The 19531-nt window shown below is 42.2% G+C and overlaps 1 protein-coding gene across 1 annotated transcript in view; it reads left to right on the forward strand.

The window, feature by feature from the left end:
• ARHGEF26 (Rho guanine nucleotide exchange factor 26) overlaps nt 1-19531 on the forward strand; it is a 219390-nt gene that overhangs the window by 83472 nt on the left and 116387 nt on the right. Inside the window, exons 5-6 of the mRNA XM_077488153.1 lie at nt 14550-14606; nt 17554-17714. Coding sequence (XP_077344279.1) covers nt 14550-14606; nt 17554-17714 — 218 coding nt within the window. The remainder of the gene's footprint in view (nt 1-14549; nt 14607-17553; nt 17715-19531) is intronic.

Genomic DNA, 19531 nt, shown 5'->3' on the forward strand with positions numbered 1-19531 from the left:
AATTTTGTTTGTTTCCACGTTTGATAAAGTTGGTGTATCTAACATTTTGGGGTAGCGCAGTTAACACCATTTTATTTTATTTTTCCTTTCACATATTAAAGGTATTTTTTTTGACTGCAGCAACCAGGTTTAACCGCTTCCCGACCGGCACACAACGATGTATGTTGGTAGAATGGCACAGACAGGCAAATGGGCGTACAGGTACGTCCCTTTGAATTTGCGCCGTGCCATCGCATGCACTCCGCCAGTGGCACGTGCATGCTGGTCGGGACCCTCGTGAGTCCGACCGCTGGTCCCACGGACTTAATCGCCGTGGGATACCTGCGATCGTCTCACGGGGAGGAAAAACAGGGAGATGCCGATGTAAACAGCATCTCCCCATTCTGCTTAGCAACAAGTGACACTGATCTCTGCTCCCTGTGATTGGAGCAGAGATCAGTGATCTGTAAAACACAGCCATACCCCCCACAGTTAGAAACATGCCCCTAGGACACACTTAACCCCAACACTGCCACCTCCTGGTTAACCCGTTCACTGCCAGTGTAATTTACACAGGAATTGGTGAATTTATATAGCACTGATTGCTGTATGAATGACAATGGTCCCAAAAATGTGTCAAAAATGTCCGATGTGTCCGCCATAATGTCACAGTCACAAAAAAAAATCACTGATCGCTGCCATTACTAGTAAAAAAAAAAAATAATAAAAATGCCATAATACTATCCCCTATTTTGTAAACACTATTACTTTTGCACCAACCAATCAATAATCGCTTATTGCGATTTTTTTTTTTTTTTTTTTACCAAAAATATGTAGAAGAATACGTATTGGCCTAAACTGAGGGAAAAAAAAATATTTATATGTTTTTTTTGGGGATATTTATTATAGCAAAAAGTAAAAAAGAATGCGTTTTTTTCACAATTGTTATATATTTTTTGTTTTTAGCACAAAAAATAAAGCGCAGAGGTGATCAAATACCACCAAAAGAAAGCTCTATTTGTGGGGAAAAAAAGGACATCAATTTTGTTTGGGCGCAATTGTCAGTTAAAGCGTCATAGTGCCAAATCGCAAAAAGTGGTCTGGTCTTAAGCCAGCAAAATGGTCCGGTCTTAAAGTGGTTAAAGACATATTTTTTACACATTATATGTTATAAGGTTTTTTTGACACAAATAATAGTTAAATATTTTCTTTTGCGCCGGTGACCCATATATAACACTTTGAGTGCCATACACAGATTGAAATGTGTCTGATCCCTGCTGAATAGGCTGAATTTTCATCTACCTTGCCCAAGCGAGGGGTAGGGGGTCGGTGAGCGGGCACGGCCATTCACAGCTCAAATTTTGGCCAGCGTTAGTAATGTTTTGGTGTTTCCTGCCTATAGGAAGATTATCTGACATGCAGAGAACATTAGTGAAAGAATTACATACTTTATAGATAAGGAGTTTGGTACAAATCTGTTTGTATATTGTCCACTTTCAAAAACGTTGATTCATGTATGCATAAGTAAATATTATTCGGTTTTATAATTGATGGTTAGCATAACCCAAATGGGGCTGACGTTTCCATTTATGTGTTCTTCTAGATGTTTATACTTAATTTGTTCTCTTTATCTGATAGAAGATTGCAGAATGTTTATGTATCATTTTTCAAGTGGAAAATTACATGTTGTATAAAAAAAAGATTCTAGTGTCCTATAAAATGTTTTTCCTGAAAGAAGCTGAAACTCTCACTGAGATTATGCACTTATGAAATGAATCTTTAAACAAATAATGTTTGTGTTTCCTATGCTGCCATACCAGCTGGGCCACAGGGGCCCCACTGTTCATTAGTAGGCAGTGGTTACTGGCTCTCTGGCTTGGCACATCTCTGGGAGGATTATGGATGAGAGTGCTACCTGGAGCTGTCACTGCAAACCCAGCAAAAGGCAAACTAAACACACTGGTGTATAGATAAAGAATATGAACATAAAATGATTTCCAGTGTAAGCCCCCGTTCACACCGGTGCGACTTGTCATGTGATTTGACGCTTCCAAAGATTGACTTTCATGCTGATTAAATGGCTTTTGTATTGCATGAATCCCAGACCTGGGACATATGCCGTGGCAAAAATAAGTATTTAATCCCCTGCAGATTTTGTACGTTTGCCCACTTACAAAGAAATTAAGAGTCTATAATTATTATCATAGGTGTATTTTAAATGATAGAGACAGAATATCGACCACAAATCCAGAAAAAAAACATAAAACAATTGCTATAAATTGAGTTGCAGTTCAGCAAGTAAAATAAGTATTTAATCCCCTACCAACCAACAATAATTCTGGCTCCCACAGACTGGCTACTGTTTGCGCTCATGTGGTACCCAGATTAGTCCTGTCAATTTAGGAAGGTGCTCCTAACGACCACTCCTTATGAGTTTAAAAGACACCTGTCCACAGAATCTTTCTTCCATTCAAACCTCACCATCATGAGACCAAGGAGCCGTCAAAGGACATCAGGGACAAGATTGTAGACCTGCACAAGGCTGAAATGGGCTTACGAGACCATCAGCAAGAAGCTTGGTGAGAAGGGGACAGCTGTTGGAGCGATTATTCGCAAATTGAAGAATTACAAAATAACCATAAGGCTCCTTTCACACGTGGTGGATCAGTTCTGATCCGCCCCGTGGATATCCGTTTGCTCAGCGGGGATCACTCCGTCGATCCCCACTGAGCAGGGAGATGACAGGTCCGTCTCTGCACACTGCGCAGGGACAGACCTGTCACAGCGCCGCTCTCCTCTATGGGAGATCAGATGACGGACCGCAGTGCCCGTCGTCACCCGATCCGATCCGCAGACGGATGGAAAAATAGCTTTTTCCTCCGTTACACTTTTTCGGATCGGAGCGGGTCGGATGTCAGCGGACATATCACCGCTGACATCCGACGCTCCATAGAGCTCTATGGAGCACCCGTTCAGGTCCGCCTGAAAAACTGACAGGCGGGCCTGAACGGGACGTCGGTGTGAAAGGGGCCTTAATTGTCCTCGTCCTCTGGAGCTTGATGCAAGATTTTGCCTCATGGGGTAAGGCTGATCATGAGAAAAGTGAAGGATCAGCCCAGAACTACACGGGAGCAGCTTGTGAATGATATCAAGGCAGTTGGGACTATGGTCACCAAACAAACCATTGGTAACACAATACACCACCAAGGATTGAAATCCTGCAGCGCCTGCAAGGTCTCCCTCCTCAAGAAGGCACTTGTACAGGCCCATCTGAAGGTTGCTAATGAACATCTAAATGATTCAGAGAAGGATTGGGCGAAAGTACTGTGGTCAGATGAGACCAAAATTAAGCTCTTTGGAATTAACTGGACTTGCTGTGTTTGAAGAAAGCAAAATGCTGACTATGACCCTAAGAACACCATCCCTACAGTCAAGCACAGAGGTGGAAACATTAGAAAATGTATGGAGGGAGCTGAAACTTCGAGCTGCCAAGCGACAGCCAAGAAACCTTAAGGATTTAGAGAAGATCTGTAAAGTAGAGTGGACCGAAATGTGTGCAAACCTGGTAATCAACTACAAGGAACGTCTTAAGCCCCATACATACGAAACGATGTAGTGCAAGGGCCTGCCCGATTGCATACAACTTGAAACTCATAAGGTTTTACCTCATATTATATGGTTTTGGTAAATCTGAAGGAGAAAATCTGATAGTGTGTATGGGGCTTTACCTCTGTACTTGCCAACGAGGGTTTCTCCATCAAATGCTAAGTCATGTTTTGCTTGGGGATCAAATATTTATTTTACTCACTGAACTGCAACTTAATTTTATAACATTTGTATCGCGTGTTTTTTATTTTTTATTTTTTTCTGGATTTTCGGTCGATATTCTGTCTCAATCAATTAAAATACACCTAAGATAAAAATGATAGACCCTTCATTTCTTTGTAAATGGTCAAACGTACAAAATGTGCAGAAGATTTAAAAAGTATTTTCCCCACTGTATGCAGACCAATTCTGGCTTCACTTGTTTTGGAGGTAGTGATTCAGAAAGCGTTGGGGTCAGAGACAGCCAGGTAACTAGCATTTTTAAAGGGCACCAATGACCGCTCCCATGCTTCTCTTGGCAGGCTTCATTTAATAAAATAAAGCTCGAAATACACTAATGCCTTTGTTAATAATGAATGTTCTGTGTAGCTGTGATCTAAAATGTGATGTGTTACTGCTTAGAAAGATCTGCAGTTTGTTGAAGTACAGCTGATAGTTTGTATAGAGTACAATATCATACAGAAGTGTCATTTATGATTACACTATGAAAGCATTGTTCCTGGTAGTCATGAGTTTACATCACACATATGCCAACGTACTCACATTTCACATTAATCTATGAGGGCTCATGTCCGCAATACCAAATCATCCTTTTTGGAGAAAAATGTTAGCTGTATTTTAAAGCGGAACTTCACTCTCTCAATCAACACAGGCTGTTTTTAATCCTTATGCTGCTATTTTAGATTTCTTGTGACTTCCTGATTTCCGGGCCTAGGCAAAAAGATGTCATAAATCCCATGAACCTTCAAGAGGGGAGGAAGGGTTTATCTCAGCTAAGTACAACCTCTGCATGCCTGAGCTAAAGGCAGATGGATTCCAGGAAGTCTGCTACATGAATCATTTGTCCCTACTCAAGATGGCTACAGCCACACATGCTAGGGGGTGTTTTCTTTGAAAATTAATTAAAATGTGTGTAGCGCCGGCTCCTGAAGAGCACACGCAATGTATTTTTGGAAATTTAATGTTACACCTGGACCGCAGTTTGGTTTGGGTTTAATTACTCCATATTTTGACCTCAGCATCAGTCTGACTGGAATACAGGGTGTTCTGCCTGACCATGGGGGGCGCTGCCACTTCTGGCAGGCATGGAAACACGGTCTGGTTGGGTGTTTTAAGATTACTTTCTCTCTGAGCCAGCCCAGTGGGAGTGTCACTCTTGCTGTGCTTTCTGGGAGAGGGTACTTAAGATGCGAATGTCACGTGTTTTGGGGTTCCGGTCCAGAAGTATGTTCTGACTACATGGTCCTGGTCCTCCTGACTAGCCCCCAGGACACCTATGGCCTGGGGTGCGGATCCACCTGACTTTACGTCTTGGGGCTGGCTAGCGAGGAAACTAAAGGAAGGATTCAGAGGTAGTCCGGTGCCGTCTCAGGTTGGGGAGAGGCCCAGCAACTTTGAAGTTATCCAGAGGAGGACTCTTCGGGAGAAGGCCATGCAAGGGTTGGCTTCTCAAAAAGAGCCTGGTAAAGCTGAAGGACCAAAGCGAATCCAATCTCGTGCGGTATCGCCAGACCGGCTGCAAGTTTCCTTGTTCCTGTTCTATAACAAAGTCTGTGGCAGAGACTTGTTCCTGACTCAAGCACCTTGTTGGCTGCTAGGCCTGGTGAGAGAAGGACTATCCAATTAGGGTGAGGATCCAGCTGTGAATGGCTATTCGCTGGATTTATTCAAAGTAAGAAAGTTCTTTCATACTGTCCTTGACAGTGAGAGTACCTGGACTTTCCACCTAAACCCTCTGATCCTATACTGAGAGACTATTGTTTAACTACGTTATTTGCAAATAAAAATCCTTTTGAGCGGATCTGACGTCAGTCTCTATAGTTCTTGGGCCATCTACCACGGGAAACCCCTAGACACATACGAGGTGCAGAAGGTAACGGTAAGCCCAATAAAACCAGCCGCTCCTTCGAGACTCAGTGCTACATGTGTTTTTGGGTTGTGGTGCTCAGATGCAGTGTAGTTCCACTTAAAATATACTTCCGATTTGCCTAAGTAAGACTAACATTACATTTAGAAACATAATACATGTTTTATGCCAATGAAAACTGCAGAGACTGTTATTTTCAGACAGACTGTGTATAGCGGACTTGCAGCAATACACAGTAAAGGACCATTATAGATGCTTCTATATTGTGAAAACATTTGGGTCTTTGACCAGGAGACAGAATAGCATCAAGAAAGGGACATTTCTATATATAAGAAAAATGAAATACAACTGGATTTGCTTTATATGTATTTAAGTATTGGAGCACTTTTTGTCAGTACCTTACAGTGGTTTTAAATTTAAAGAGGTTTGTTTTTGTTTTTTTGTCTTTTTTTAACTTAAAGGAGAAGTCCAGCCAAAGCTTGTTTGGCTGGGCTCCTCCCCCCATAGAGATCACAGTAATGCAATTTGTTTTGCACTACTGTGACCCGTTTTTTCAGCAGCGACCAGGCTGAAGTCCGCTCTCTGACGTCACAGATTTCAGTTGAGGCACCGGGTCATCGCCTGGATCCGCCAAGTGCCTGGACTGACACCCCGTCTCAGGCTCTCAGCGAGCTGCTGAGAGCCTGAGACAGCCTGCTCCGCCCCCTCCACAGCTCAGTGCACCAATGAGCGTGGAGGGAGATGAACAGAGAGCTGTGACTGACAGTTTGCAGCTCTCTGGTCATTGAGCTCTGAAAACCAAGCGATTGTCGGTGTTCAATCACTCGGTTTTCAGTGTAGAGGACCCATGCTGCTTCCACCTAGGTAAGTATGAATGGGGGGGGGGGGGGGACCTTTACTTCTCTTTTAATGCACTCCCTGTGTGTGTCTATAGAAGCCCATAGGGGGCACACACAGGAAAGTAGGAACAGAGAGCCCATGTGAAAGGACTCCAGAATGGAAGGCAAATGACCTCTCTGTGTAATACCATTGCACAGAGCAGGTAAGTTTGAGCATCTTTTTTATTTTAATCCTTGTTGAATTTTTGATGTTTATGGCATCTTGTTCTAGACCTGGTAATTATAACCATTTATTTTATTATAAAAGTGTTAGTCATATTATAATACAATGAAGTAATGGTCATAGATAAATGGGCATGATATATATAAGTGGTCAATCTGATGAGCTTCATTACAAACAATTCTTAGAAACAAGCCTTGTAAAACATTAACATGCGTTAAGACATGTTTACCATGATTATTATCTACTTATTCTGAAACACTGAGGTTGATTTTAAAGTTGTTCTAAAGCTTGGACAGTTTTACTTTTTAAAGTATAACTAAAGTCAACATTTTTTTTTTTTTGTTTTGGACAGAGTGGATAGGGATTAGAGCCCCTGTCAGTTTTTTATTTCTATCTGAGCTGTTAAGGAGATTCACCCTCTCTATTTGTCCCGTTTACTATTATCATTGAAAGTAAAAAGAAAACCCCTATTTTTAAGTTGTCCCCCAAAAAGTAATAGATGGGAAATCTTCAAATGGGGACCCTAGTTCTGGTGAGCTGGGGGGCCCCCAAAAAAAATCCTTTAATTTGCAGGGATATCCTCTCACTTTCTTGTTTGGCTATGGGACAGGAAGTGAAGGGAAATCTCTGCAATGGGACTGAGATGGCAAAAAAAAATCTGATGGGTTATTACCCACTACTCTATCCAAAATAAAAATAAAAGTTTTGCCCATAGTTCTACTTTAATGCATTCCCCGCATTAAGGTACAAAATGTCCCAGTGGTTGTATCACCCCCCCCCCCCCCCCCTTTTATTCTTATCTGAGTTCCATCTCGATCCGGCACTGTACCCGTCTGCAGCAGCTCTCTCCTTTCTGCTCAGAGGCAGCAGTGAGAGCCATTGGCTCCTGCTGCTGTCAATCAAATCCTGTGAGCAGAGCCACTCTGTGTGTTTCAGTAGACACACAAAGCATGGCTTGGTGTGGAGCCCACAGGTGTGTAGCTTCCTATGGTGGCACACTGAGAAAAGGAGGAGCCTGAAGCACTGGCAGAGGACCTCAGAAGGGGAGCTTTGGGACTGCCCTGTGCAAAACCATTGCCCAGAACAGGTACATTTTTAAAATGCTTGTTTTAATAATAAAAAAACCAAAGACCTTTGCAAATGCTTTAATAAAGGCAAATCAGGAAGTTGAACTTTGCAAGGGAATTTTCTCCAGAGCTTAGGGAATGTGGTGAAACTCACTTTGCAAAAAATGCCCAATCACATGTAAGGGGGAAAAATATATATAATTTTTTTCTTGCAAATGATTGGATGGTGTAAGTTGGAAGAGCTTCACCTCATTTGCTAAGCTCCAGGGAAAATTCCCTTGCAACATGAATGGCCGATTTGAATTTAGTAAATCAGCTCCAATGACTCAAGCATTGCAATCTCTGGATTAGCATGACAGCCAAGTAACTAGCAATTTGATAATATTTGTCAATAAAGCAGCTTCCCCTTGAAGTGTTACTAAACCCAGGAGCCTACATTCACCTTTTAGTAAATATAAACTGCTAAATAACTTTACAGCAGTATATAGCAGTCTTGTGACTTCTATCTGTTCCTGGTTAAAGCTTGTAGGTTGTATAGTTTGTATAGCTTGTATAGTTTTTATGCTGCACTGTACTGTTCTATCAGGATCTAGGATAACTGACCCTCTGTCTGGACAGTGCTTATTGGCCCTGTGCTGATCACATGCACCCCCCCCCCCCAAAAAAAAACTAGCAATATACACCAAACTGAGCATGTGCAGCCTGACTCCAGTAACTCTGTCCTATCTGGACTTGTTCTGGAGTCAGTGGAAGAAGAGGAGCATCTGTGCATACAAGATTAAGCAGCCTTTTTACACAATTCTGAGGATACCAAGCATGCTTTACTGCATATACAGACTGATTTGACTGCTGTGTGTTTAGTAACGCTTTAAAGTGAAAAGTCTCAAGGGCCTTCACTTTAATGCATTCTATGCATTGAGGTGAAAAACCTTCTTTGCTGCAACCCCCCCCCCCCCGACCCCCCTTTTCCTTACTTGAGCCTGAGCCTATCCAGCGATGTGCACAAGTCCAGCATCTCTAGCCGCTGTCTCTCTCCTCATTGGACATATTTATAGCAGCAGGAGCCATTGGCTACTGCTGCTGTCAATCAAATCCAGTGACTCGAGTCAGGGCCAAGTCCCATTGCTTGTGTCAATGGGCACAGCAGCGGAACTTGGGAGCGAGCCCGCACAGGTGCCACCATTAAAAGCGGCATTCCATGGGGGCACTCGTATAAGGGCAGGAGCCAGAAGCGGGGCACCCCAAAAGAGGAGGATTGGGGATGCTCTGTGCATAACCCTTGCACAGAGCAGGTAAGTATGCTAGGTTTCTTATTTTATATATATTTTTTAAAACAAACCTTTACAACCCCTTTAAGCTGGCCATAGATGAAAAAAAAATTGGCTGGTTCAGTGAGCACCAACCAAATTTCGATCCATCTATGGCCATTTTTGCTCGAAAGAAGTTTATCTAATGAACAGGAATGTTGGAACATTTTTATTCAATCAGTGCCTGCAGCCAATCAACTTCAGCACTAATCAGTGCACTTTATTCTGATCCATCAATGAACAGCCTTATTTCTCTTGTTTTGCTTTACTTAGGTTGGATTCACACCTATGCAGTTTTAAGTGCTTTTTGCATTTTGCAGGTTTGCACTACAGTCCATTTAACATGGATTCCTATGGAACACGTTCTGTAGAGCAAATCTGCAAAAAGCACTAAAACTGCATAGGTGTGAATACCGCCTTAGAGAACGGAAAGGGAAAGACTGATGATATCAAAGGTATGCCTAAGTTCAAAAGGACTCAATTCAACAAAGAGTTGTTTTTCAAATCTTTATAGTAGTTTTGAACTTATTTGAGCAGCTCTTAAAAGGTTGTTCAGAGTCATTGCACAATGACATAACTGGCCTTCTAACAGTGATAAGAGCAGGTAATGGCTAAAAGGACCAGTGAATGTGATCACAACTGCCCGAGATTAAAGGTAGTAGTAGTGAATTGTTTGGTGGTTATCAGTGTACACAACACTGTGTATACATTTTATTGCTACATTTAATTTTTAACCTCTTAGGCAAACCATACACGGTTTGAATCTTGGCTGAGATTCAAACTGGTATGGGCAGGCTGAATGTAGCAAATTGATCGATCAACTTGGGTCCAACCAGCATGCCAGGTTTTACCTGCGATTATCACTAGCAGCTGCTATAGCCACTGTCTTCTCCCGAAGGGGACAGCTTCCCCTGCCCACCCCCGCCAGGAGAAAATGGCTCCAAAGGAGGGATTCCTGCATCAACACTGTGTTGATGGGAGAATCAAGCAAATTCACTCTGTGTATGGCCAGCCTTAGGTAAGCCATATAATGTAATTTTATTTCAGGTTGAAGGAAACTAATTGCTTGATTCCTTCATAAACACAGTCAGTGTTGATGGGGGAATCCCTCCAACTACGCTATTGTATTCAGACCATGAGAGGTTTTCCCGTGGTCAGAATAATATAATCCCTGCTGGCGGCTATAGCAGTGATGGAATAAAAAAAAAACAGATCGACTTCAGAACAACCAGCCTGTTCATAGATGGATCAAAATTTGATTCCCTTTAGTCTTTTTTTTTTTTACTTGGGCATTTGTGGGGTTGCTTGGTAAAGCTCAGAATCTTCTAACAAGTTCTCATTTCAGGCATTGGGTCCAATTGCGTTTTTGAGACAAACAGCTCAGTACAAATGTGGGTGGTTGGTAGGTGTGATTTTCTGGGGCACACTGACTGCTCTTCTGGGTTCAAGGATCAGAAGATTTGTATTGAACTGGACAGCTCCAATCAGAAATCGAGAAATTGGTTTTCTTTCTTTCTTTTTTTTTTTCGCGCGCTTTTCCTAGATTGTGATGCTGCAGTTTTTCCTTTTTTACTTTAACAAAACAGTCTCCTTCCATTTCCTAACACGTTGAAATAAGTATCCATAGATATTTAACAAATGTTGCATGTGAAGTCACCTACTATACTGATTACTTTCTACATGCTAACAGGAACAAATGGGGAATTGTTGGTATCTTCTGTCTTGCGTCTTGGAAGTTTCTGATTGAAGAGGATACTTTTATGTGCTTTTTTTACCCTATTAACTGTTAAGCCGCGTACACACGGGCGGACTGTCTGTCCAACTTAGTCCGCCGAAACACATTTCAGCGGACAGTCCGCTCGTGTGTGGGCTTCAGCGGACTTTTTCAGCGTGCAGTCTGGCGGACTAAGTATTTCGGAATTTCCGTAATGTTGTCCGTCCAACTTTGGTTTCAGCGGACAGTCCGCTCGTGAGTAGGCTAGTTGGACGGACTAAGTATGGCGCATGCTCAGAAAGGATTTACACGGCGGAAGGTTGCATTGCTGTGTATTGGACGTCCTATTTCTAGTCCCGTCGTACGTGCTGTACATGTCATCGCGCAAGCTTTCAACGGACTGTTTGTTCATCGTGTGTGGTCAAGTCCGTTCATTCAAAAGTAGGATGGACTGTCCGTCGGATTGTCTGACGGACTTAGTTGGCCAGACAGTCTGCCCGTGTGTACGCGGCTTTAGGTTGTTGTATGATTGCACAAAAAAAAAAGGTTTTGGAATGTTGCCAGTATTAACCTCCAAAAGTAAAAAATATATAACATTAGTAGATGCTTGGTGTGCTGAATTTTTCAAGTGTGGGACAAGTGTCTGCTATTATCGGCTGTAACTACAAGATATAAAATAGCAGTAAATGGATCAATTGTAAAGTTTTGGAACCAGTCAATTCAGTGTAGTAGAATCCAGCATCCAGAGAGTATGTGCTAAATCCTGCCGCCCTAGCCTCCGCAACATCTCCAGAATTCGACCCTTCCTGACTAATGACACCACAAAGCAACTCATTCACTCCTTGATTATTTCCCACCTTGACTACTGCGAATCTCTCCTTAATGGCCTACCCTTACGCAGGCTATCCCCCTTCAGTCTATTATGAATTCTGCTGCTAGACTAATACACTTCACTAACCGATCCGTGACTGCTGCCCCTCTCTGACAATCCCTTCACTGGCTTCCCCGTCCTACCCCACCGTATAAAATTCTAAATGCTAACCATAACATACAAGGCCATCCACACCATCACTCCCAGCTACATCACCAACCTCATCTGCAGATATCGCCCTAATTGTCCCATCCACTCCTCCCAGGACCTCCTGCTGTCTAGCTCCCTTGTTATCTCCTCCCATGCTCACCTTCAGGACTTCTCCAGAGCCTCTCCCATCCTCTGGAACTCCCTGCCCCAGTATATCCGATCAGCCCCTAGCCTGTCCACCTTTAGGAAATCCCTGAAAACTCATTTATTTGGGGAAGCCTGAACTGTCCCCGAGCCACCCCCCATCAAATCATTCTCTGCAGCTATTACCTTTTGTACCACCACCCCCTCCCTTTTAGAATGTTAGCTCTATGAGCAGGGTCCTCCTGTGCCTTTTGTATTGTACTGTAATTGTGTTCCCCCCCCTATACATTGTAAAGCGCTGCATAAACTTTTGGCGCTATATAAATCGTGTATAGTAATAATAATAATAATAACAGGGTCACGAGAATCTCATAAATATAAAGCAACAGCCAGCTTCTGGAATCTGTCTAGTCTTCCATTATAACATTCACACACCAGCTGATGGGGATTCCATGTTCTCTGTCATTTCTATGCATGTTTTTTAAAGAATTACTGTTCAGTTGATGGATTATGCAGTCAGTGTTGGGAGTAATAACTGCTTTTCTGTCCCTGTGTTTTACTAATGTTGGATAACGATGTCATTTGAAGGGAGCATAGTGTATTTAGCATAGGTTATTGTTATTGCAGTGCTCATTATTTTTTTTTTTATAGATGCTCTAGATGATATATATAGATATAGGTGTGTGTGTGTATGTACATTATATGTATATATATATATATATATATATATATATATATATATATATATATATATATATATATATATATATATATATATATATAAATATTTAGAGATGTGTGTGTGTGTGTGTTTGTATAGATAGATCTATTTATAGATGGATATCTCTCTATTAGGCCGGGTTCACACCGCTGCGATGCAGGAACGCCGCGAATCCGCGGCGTTTTCCCGCATCGCATTACTCCCGCCGGCAGTTCACACTGCCCTATGCGGACGGCTGGGAGTGTCAATGATATGTTAATGACACCCCCAGATCCGTCCGCATATCGCAGTGCGATCTGCCGACTCGCACAGGAATCGGATCGCATGGTGTGAACCCCCATGCGATCCGATTCTGTTGCGGACCAAAAAAAAGGGTCCCGTGCGAGTTTGCTGCGGGAGCGATGCGAATTCAGCCATACTATCTGTATGGCTGAACTCGCATCGCTACGGAGATCGGATGTGATTTGCGCTGCGAATCACATCCGGATCTCCCCCCGCAGCAGTGTGAACCCAGCCTTATACATACAGAGGGGAAAACAATTATTTGATCCTCTGCACATTTTGTACGTTTGCCCACTTACAAAGTAATGAAGGGACTACAATGTTTATAATATGTGTATTTTAAATGATAGAGCCAGAATATCAACTAAAAATCCAGAAAAAAGCACATAGAACAAATGCTATAAATTAAGTCGCAATTCAGGGAGTAAAATAAGTATTTGATCCCCCCAAGCAAAACACGACTTAGTACTTGGTGGAGAAACCCTTGTTGGCAAGCACAGAGGTAAGACGTTTCTTGTAGTTGGTTACCAGGTTTGCACACATTTCAAGAGGGATTTTGGTCCACTCTTCTTTACAGACCTTCTCTAAATCCTCACGGTTTCTTGGCTGTCGCTTGGCAACTTGATGTTTTTAGGTCCACCCCATACATTTTCTATAGGATTAAGGTCTGGAGACTGGCTAGGACACTTCATGACCTTAATCTGATTCTTCTTAAGCCACTCCTTTGTTGCCTTGGCGGTATGTTTTGGGTCATTGTCCTGCTGGAAGACCAATCCATGACCCATCTTCAGTGTTCTAGCTGAGGGAAGAAGGTTCTCATCCAAGATTTTACAATACATGGCCCCATCCATAGGCCCCTCAATGTGGCAAAGTAAGTCTCTACCCTGTAGCAGAGAAACAGCCCCCGAAGAGCATCATGTTTCCACCTTCGTGCTTGACCATAGGGATGGTGTTCTTAGGGTCATAGCATTTTTCTTCCTCCAAACACGGCAAGTCCCCATCCTCAAGAAGGCACATAAATATCTAAATGGTTCAGAGAAGGATTGGGAGAAACAGTGTGGTCAGATGAGACCAAAATTGAGCTCTTTGGCGTTAACCCGACTCGCTGTGTTTGAAGGAAGAAAAGTGCTGACTGTGACCCTAAGAACACCATCCTTACAATCAAGCATGTTCAGTGCACTGTAGGGGTAAACTCAATATAGTTTATTTTATTGTGTTTTTATTGAGCACTTATTATTACAGTATTCACCTTTCATTTTCTTTCCGAGACCCTTCCAATTTTACAAGCTTACTCTTCTATGATTTTATTATATATAGAATATAATTTGCATGTGTGCAATTTTTAAATAAGTATTTTAAGAGCCTAACCAGTTATTTCATTATATTGTGCATTTGTACTTTATTTGTAGTTTTAAAATGTCACCCTGGATCTATCGTACCATCCTTCTGTATTCATCTTAAATATAATTCTTTACTCTACAATTGTGTGTTTTTCTTAATGATTTAGGTAATGGGAGTGATGGAACATGTATATTTATAACTGACCTCTGTGTTTCTCAGGTGAGAAAGAATGGGCTCTCCCAGAGTATTGGGCAGGAAGAAAGGAAAAGGCAAGAGGTATGTATTTTACCATTCAGTGAGATGTAACATAAAATCTTAACACCTTCTTTTCCTTCAGTTTAGCTGGTCCAGTTTTAGATGTAAGTGAGGACTTGGGCCACAACATTTGGTGTGGAGACTGTATGGGGGATCTAGTGCAAATATCAAATATTTACAAAGACCTGAATAGGACATTTGCTGCCTAGAATTCCCCTAAACAATCCCATACCATACTGTTGCCTCTGCTGTTCCCAATGGCTTTTTCCAGCACAGACACTTGGCCCTTGTACACACGGTCAGAGATTCCGACAACCAAATTCGTCGGATTTTGTCCGACGTATTTTATCCGAAACTGTTGTATACACACGGTAGGACAAAGTTGTCGGAAAATCCGACGTGATGACGTTATTTCGTTACGACGGGACTATGTTTTCGCTAGTAGCCAATAGCTTTGGTGTAGGAATTTGTTCTAAGCATGCGTGGCACTTTTTCCGATCGGAATTCTCTACACATGATCGGAGTATGTCCGATCTGAGCATTTTGTCGGAAAATATTTCTGGCAAGTTGGAAAAGTTGGTCCGACAGATATTCCGAAGGAAACAGTCCGATGCAGACCACACACAGTTGGAATATCCGACAAAACGCTCCAATCGGACACATTCCGACGGAATCTCCGACCATGTGTACAAGGGCTAAGAGAGCGGTAAAGAAAGACAGCAGAGCCAGGTGGCTGACCAAAAGAATTCCTTCATTCACACATTTGAGGTGGATGGGGGAATCCAACCCACTGCACTGTTGTATCCTGTCAGGACCTGGACTTGAACCTGGGACCTCAGCTGTGTCTGGCAATGAATCTTCTCTCTGAGCTATCTGAGATGCTGGACAGTTCCTTGTCAGATCCTTTTGACAACCCTGCCTTGTACCTTGATTTCAGCTGAACCTTGAACTCTTTGCTCCTCCCATGAACTTCCTGATATAAGCCATGTCTCTGCACTTCCTCCTTGCCAGAATATTGTGCCATCTCCAGCCTGTATCTCGCTCCCGTCTTCTCTGCTGCCGCTTATATTTAATACTGCTCGTTATTGACCCTTGGCTTGTTCCACGACTACGCTTCTGCCTGATCCCAATCTGCAACAACTCGTTACCGACCTTTTGGCTTGCTTACTGACCACGCTTCTGTTTGATCCTTACCTGTTCATCCGCTACTGAACCCCGGCTTGCTCACCTCCTGGTGGGGCGATCCTGAGGACCGCGACTTGGTACTAACACGCAGCTAAATCCATCTCTACCATCTGGAGCTCTGGTGAAAACCGGTTAGTACTTAGACTCCGCACCTCAGGTGAGCCTGTGTCATCTGCCAGGGTGACTGCCTGTGTTCCTATCCTGCTGGTTAGTGGTAATCCTGCAACTGCTATAGCAATTGGTCTTCGAGCCTGACCCCTGATCGTGACATATCCTGACAGCCGGGACTTCTCCTCTGTCTAGAGATGATCCGAACACCCCCCGGTTTGGTTCGCACCAGAACCTTCAAACGGACCAAAAATTCGTACGAACTTTAGAACCCTATTAAAGTCTATGAGACTCGAACCTTTGAAATCAAAAGTGCTAATTTTAAAGGCTAATATGCAAGATATGCAACAGACAACACCAGCAATAAGGGGCATCTTCAGGTGTATACTGTGCTGGAGGCACACAACACCCATTTTAACAGATGCCTGTATTAGAGAACACCAGCAATAAAGGGTAGATACAGGTGTATACTGTGCTGTGCTGGAGGCACACAACACCCACTAACTCCTGCAGATGCCTGTATTAGAGAACACCAGCAAAAATGGGTAGATACAGGTGTATACTGTGCTGGAGGCAAACAACACCCACTTTAACTCCTGCAGATGCCTGAGAAAAGAACACTGTCCCTGCCTATCTTGCTCTTTCCCTGCACACTGGAAAACGCTACACAAGGCCGCCGCGCTGGTGGCCTTATATAGTGTGGGGCGTGTACTAAACCCCCTGAGCTATAATTGGCCACGGGCATCCTGCCTGTGGCCAATTATGGCTCTCCTCGCTGCCGGCGCTGTGATTGGCCAAGCATGCGGGGTCACAGTGCATGCTTGGCCAATCATGAGCCAGCAATGCAATCCGATGGTGTAGTGCATTGCGGGCCGTTTGTACCACACAAATTTGGTGCAAACGGTCCACAAAGTTCTGAATTCGCCGAACAGACGAACGGCCGATGTTCGATTCGAACACCGAGCTCATCCCTACCTCTGTCAGAATACTCAGATCAGCGCTGCAGTTAATTCAATGCAGCACTGATCAAACACAAATTTTCCAACAAGCCCATTCATGAGAATTCGATCATTAGATCAACTTCTCACAAGTGAGAACAGTGATAGATAGATTGAAATTTATGCGATCCCTGCTAAACTTTGTTAAAACCAATTCCTAAGCAAACGGATAAGTAGCCAATTGAAATGTCTTCGACCTTCTTAATGGGCATTGGTCAGCAGTATGATGATTGATTAATTGGCATTAAGCAGGTTGAAGGTCACTGGGAAGTTTTGTAAGATGGAAAAATGGAAAATAAACTGTGCTACGGTACTAATGATGCACTCTAATAGAGTGCACCTACGATTTGAAAGGGTTTCTATGAAAAACCAATGGAAGCTGCAACTCTCCTGTAAAACATAACTACAATAACAAAAATATATAGAAAATGTCACTGGTTCAGCGCGATTCTATTTTCTATAAGCTTTGTAAGATGCAAAGCTGTCTCAGGAGATAGGAGTGTCACCCACCTGGCTATAGATTGTGACATAGGTTAAATCACAAGACTGTCTAAATAAAAATGTAAAAAAAGAGATTTAAACTGTGTATTTAGCTGTTTGATTTAGTTCTACCTTTTAGGAAGTTCTCAATCTACTCCTGATTGTGTGTATTCATAGGTTTGTTACTCCCTTTGCAGGCTATGTTTGAAGTGATCTCATCTGAACACTCATACCTGCTCAGCTTGGAGATCTTAATTCGGATGTTCAAGAATTCCAAGCAACTTTCTTCCACTATGACCAAGACAGAAAACCACCATCTCTTTTCCAATATCACAGATGTATGTGAGGCAAGCAAAAAGTAAGCACTTTCTAATTCCTTCATGTTTTTACTCATGCTCCTTTATTAAGCACATTTGTATTAACCAACCAAGTGCATTGATGTACAGAAATAAAAGCCAGATTCAAATTGTCTCTGTCACGTGGTAAATTGCTTTTTATAAATTGTATGTATTTTATGAAATGGACACTGATTGAACAATATTATTATTATTATTATTAATATTATTATTTTTATTTATTTTTTATTGACTTATTTCAAGTTTCTTCAAAATTGGAGCACAGATTATTTTACACTTTCACAAAGTTATACATATGGTATTCATGTTTACTGTTAAATGAATTGTTTAAATGGTGGCATGTGTTTATGAGGGGGCACATATTTAAGTATTGAATATTGGTTTATGATTTCTATGATTAGCGCAGCACCTATTTGATTTGTGTTACAATTATATTGTACATACCTATATAATAAGCTGCTAAGGGAAATTAAATCCTCCTAATTGTTACAGCAGAGGACAGTATTATTATTATTATTATACAGGATTTATATAGCACAAACAATTTGTGCAGCTCTTTACATCATGTTTAGATCTGTAGTTGCTCTGGTGCTGCATGTGTTCAGCAATGGCGCCAGCCAATTGAAGGCTTGAATGTTTGGTTATAGTGTATATAAAGGATAAAAAAAAAAAAAATAACAAACATGTTACACTTACCTGCTCTGTGCTATGGTTTTGCACAGAGCAGACCCCAGTCCTCCTCTTCTAGGGTCCTTCGCCAGCTCTCCTGGCTTCTGCTCCCTTCCTAGTGCACTGTGATCAGCAAGTCAATCCGATCCCGACCCCTTACCACTTACCAAAGAAAGCTGATCACATGATGTAAACAGAAGATCGTAATCGGCCTTTTCCCCCCCTCACGCTGACAGCGTAAGGAGAAAAAAAAAAAGCAGATTACCGGCTTCTGTCAGAGTGCCATCTGCCAATGCCACATATCAGTGCCCACCATTACCACCTATCAATGTCCACCAGTGCCAGATATCAGTGCCTCATCATCAGTGCCCTTTACTGTCACCCATCAGTGCCACCTCATCAGTGCCCACCAGCACCAATTACCAGCCAGTGTTCATCAGTGCAGCCTACCAGTGTCCATCAGTGCAGCCTCATCAGTGCACATCAATGAAGGAGAAAAATTACCTGTTTGCAAAATTTTATAAGAAACTATGAAACATATTTTTTTTTTTTTTTTTTTTAGCAAAAACAAAACAAAACAGCAGTTATTTAATACAACCAAAGGAAAATTATGTAATTATATTATATACAGTGCCTTGCGAAAGTATTCGCCCCCCTTGAACTTTTCAACCTTTTGCCACATTTCAGGCTTCAAACATAAAGATATAAAAATGTTATTTTTTGTGAAGAATCACCAAGTGGGACACAATTGTGAAGTGGAACGAAATCTATTGGATAATTTAAACTTTTTTAGCAAATAAACTGAAAAGTGGTGCGTGCAAAATTATTCGGCCCCTTTACTTTCAGTGCAGCAAACTCACTCCAGAAGTTCAGCGAGGATCTCTGAATGATCCAATGTTGTCCTAAATGACCGATGGTGATAAATAGAATCCACCTGTGTGTAATCAAGTCTCTGTATAAATGCACCTGCTCTGTGATAGTCTCAGGGTTCTGTTGAAAGCGTAGAGAGCATCATGAAGACCAAGGAACACACCAGGCAGGTCCCTAATACTGTTGTGGAGAAATTTAAAGCCGGATTTGGATACAAAAAGATTTCCCAAGCTTTAAACATCCCAAGGAGCACTGTGCAAGCGATCATTTTGAAATGGAA

Source organism: Lithobates pipiens, unplaced genomic scaffold, assembly GCF_037356315.1.
Source record: "Lithobates pipiens isolate NorthernLeopardFrog02 unplaced genomic scaffold, aLitPip1_a1.2 Scaffold_18, whole genome shotgun sequence".
Lineage (NCBI taxonomy): Eukaryota > Metazoa > Chordata > Amphibia > Anura > Ranidae > Lithobates > Lithobates pipiens.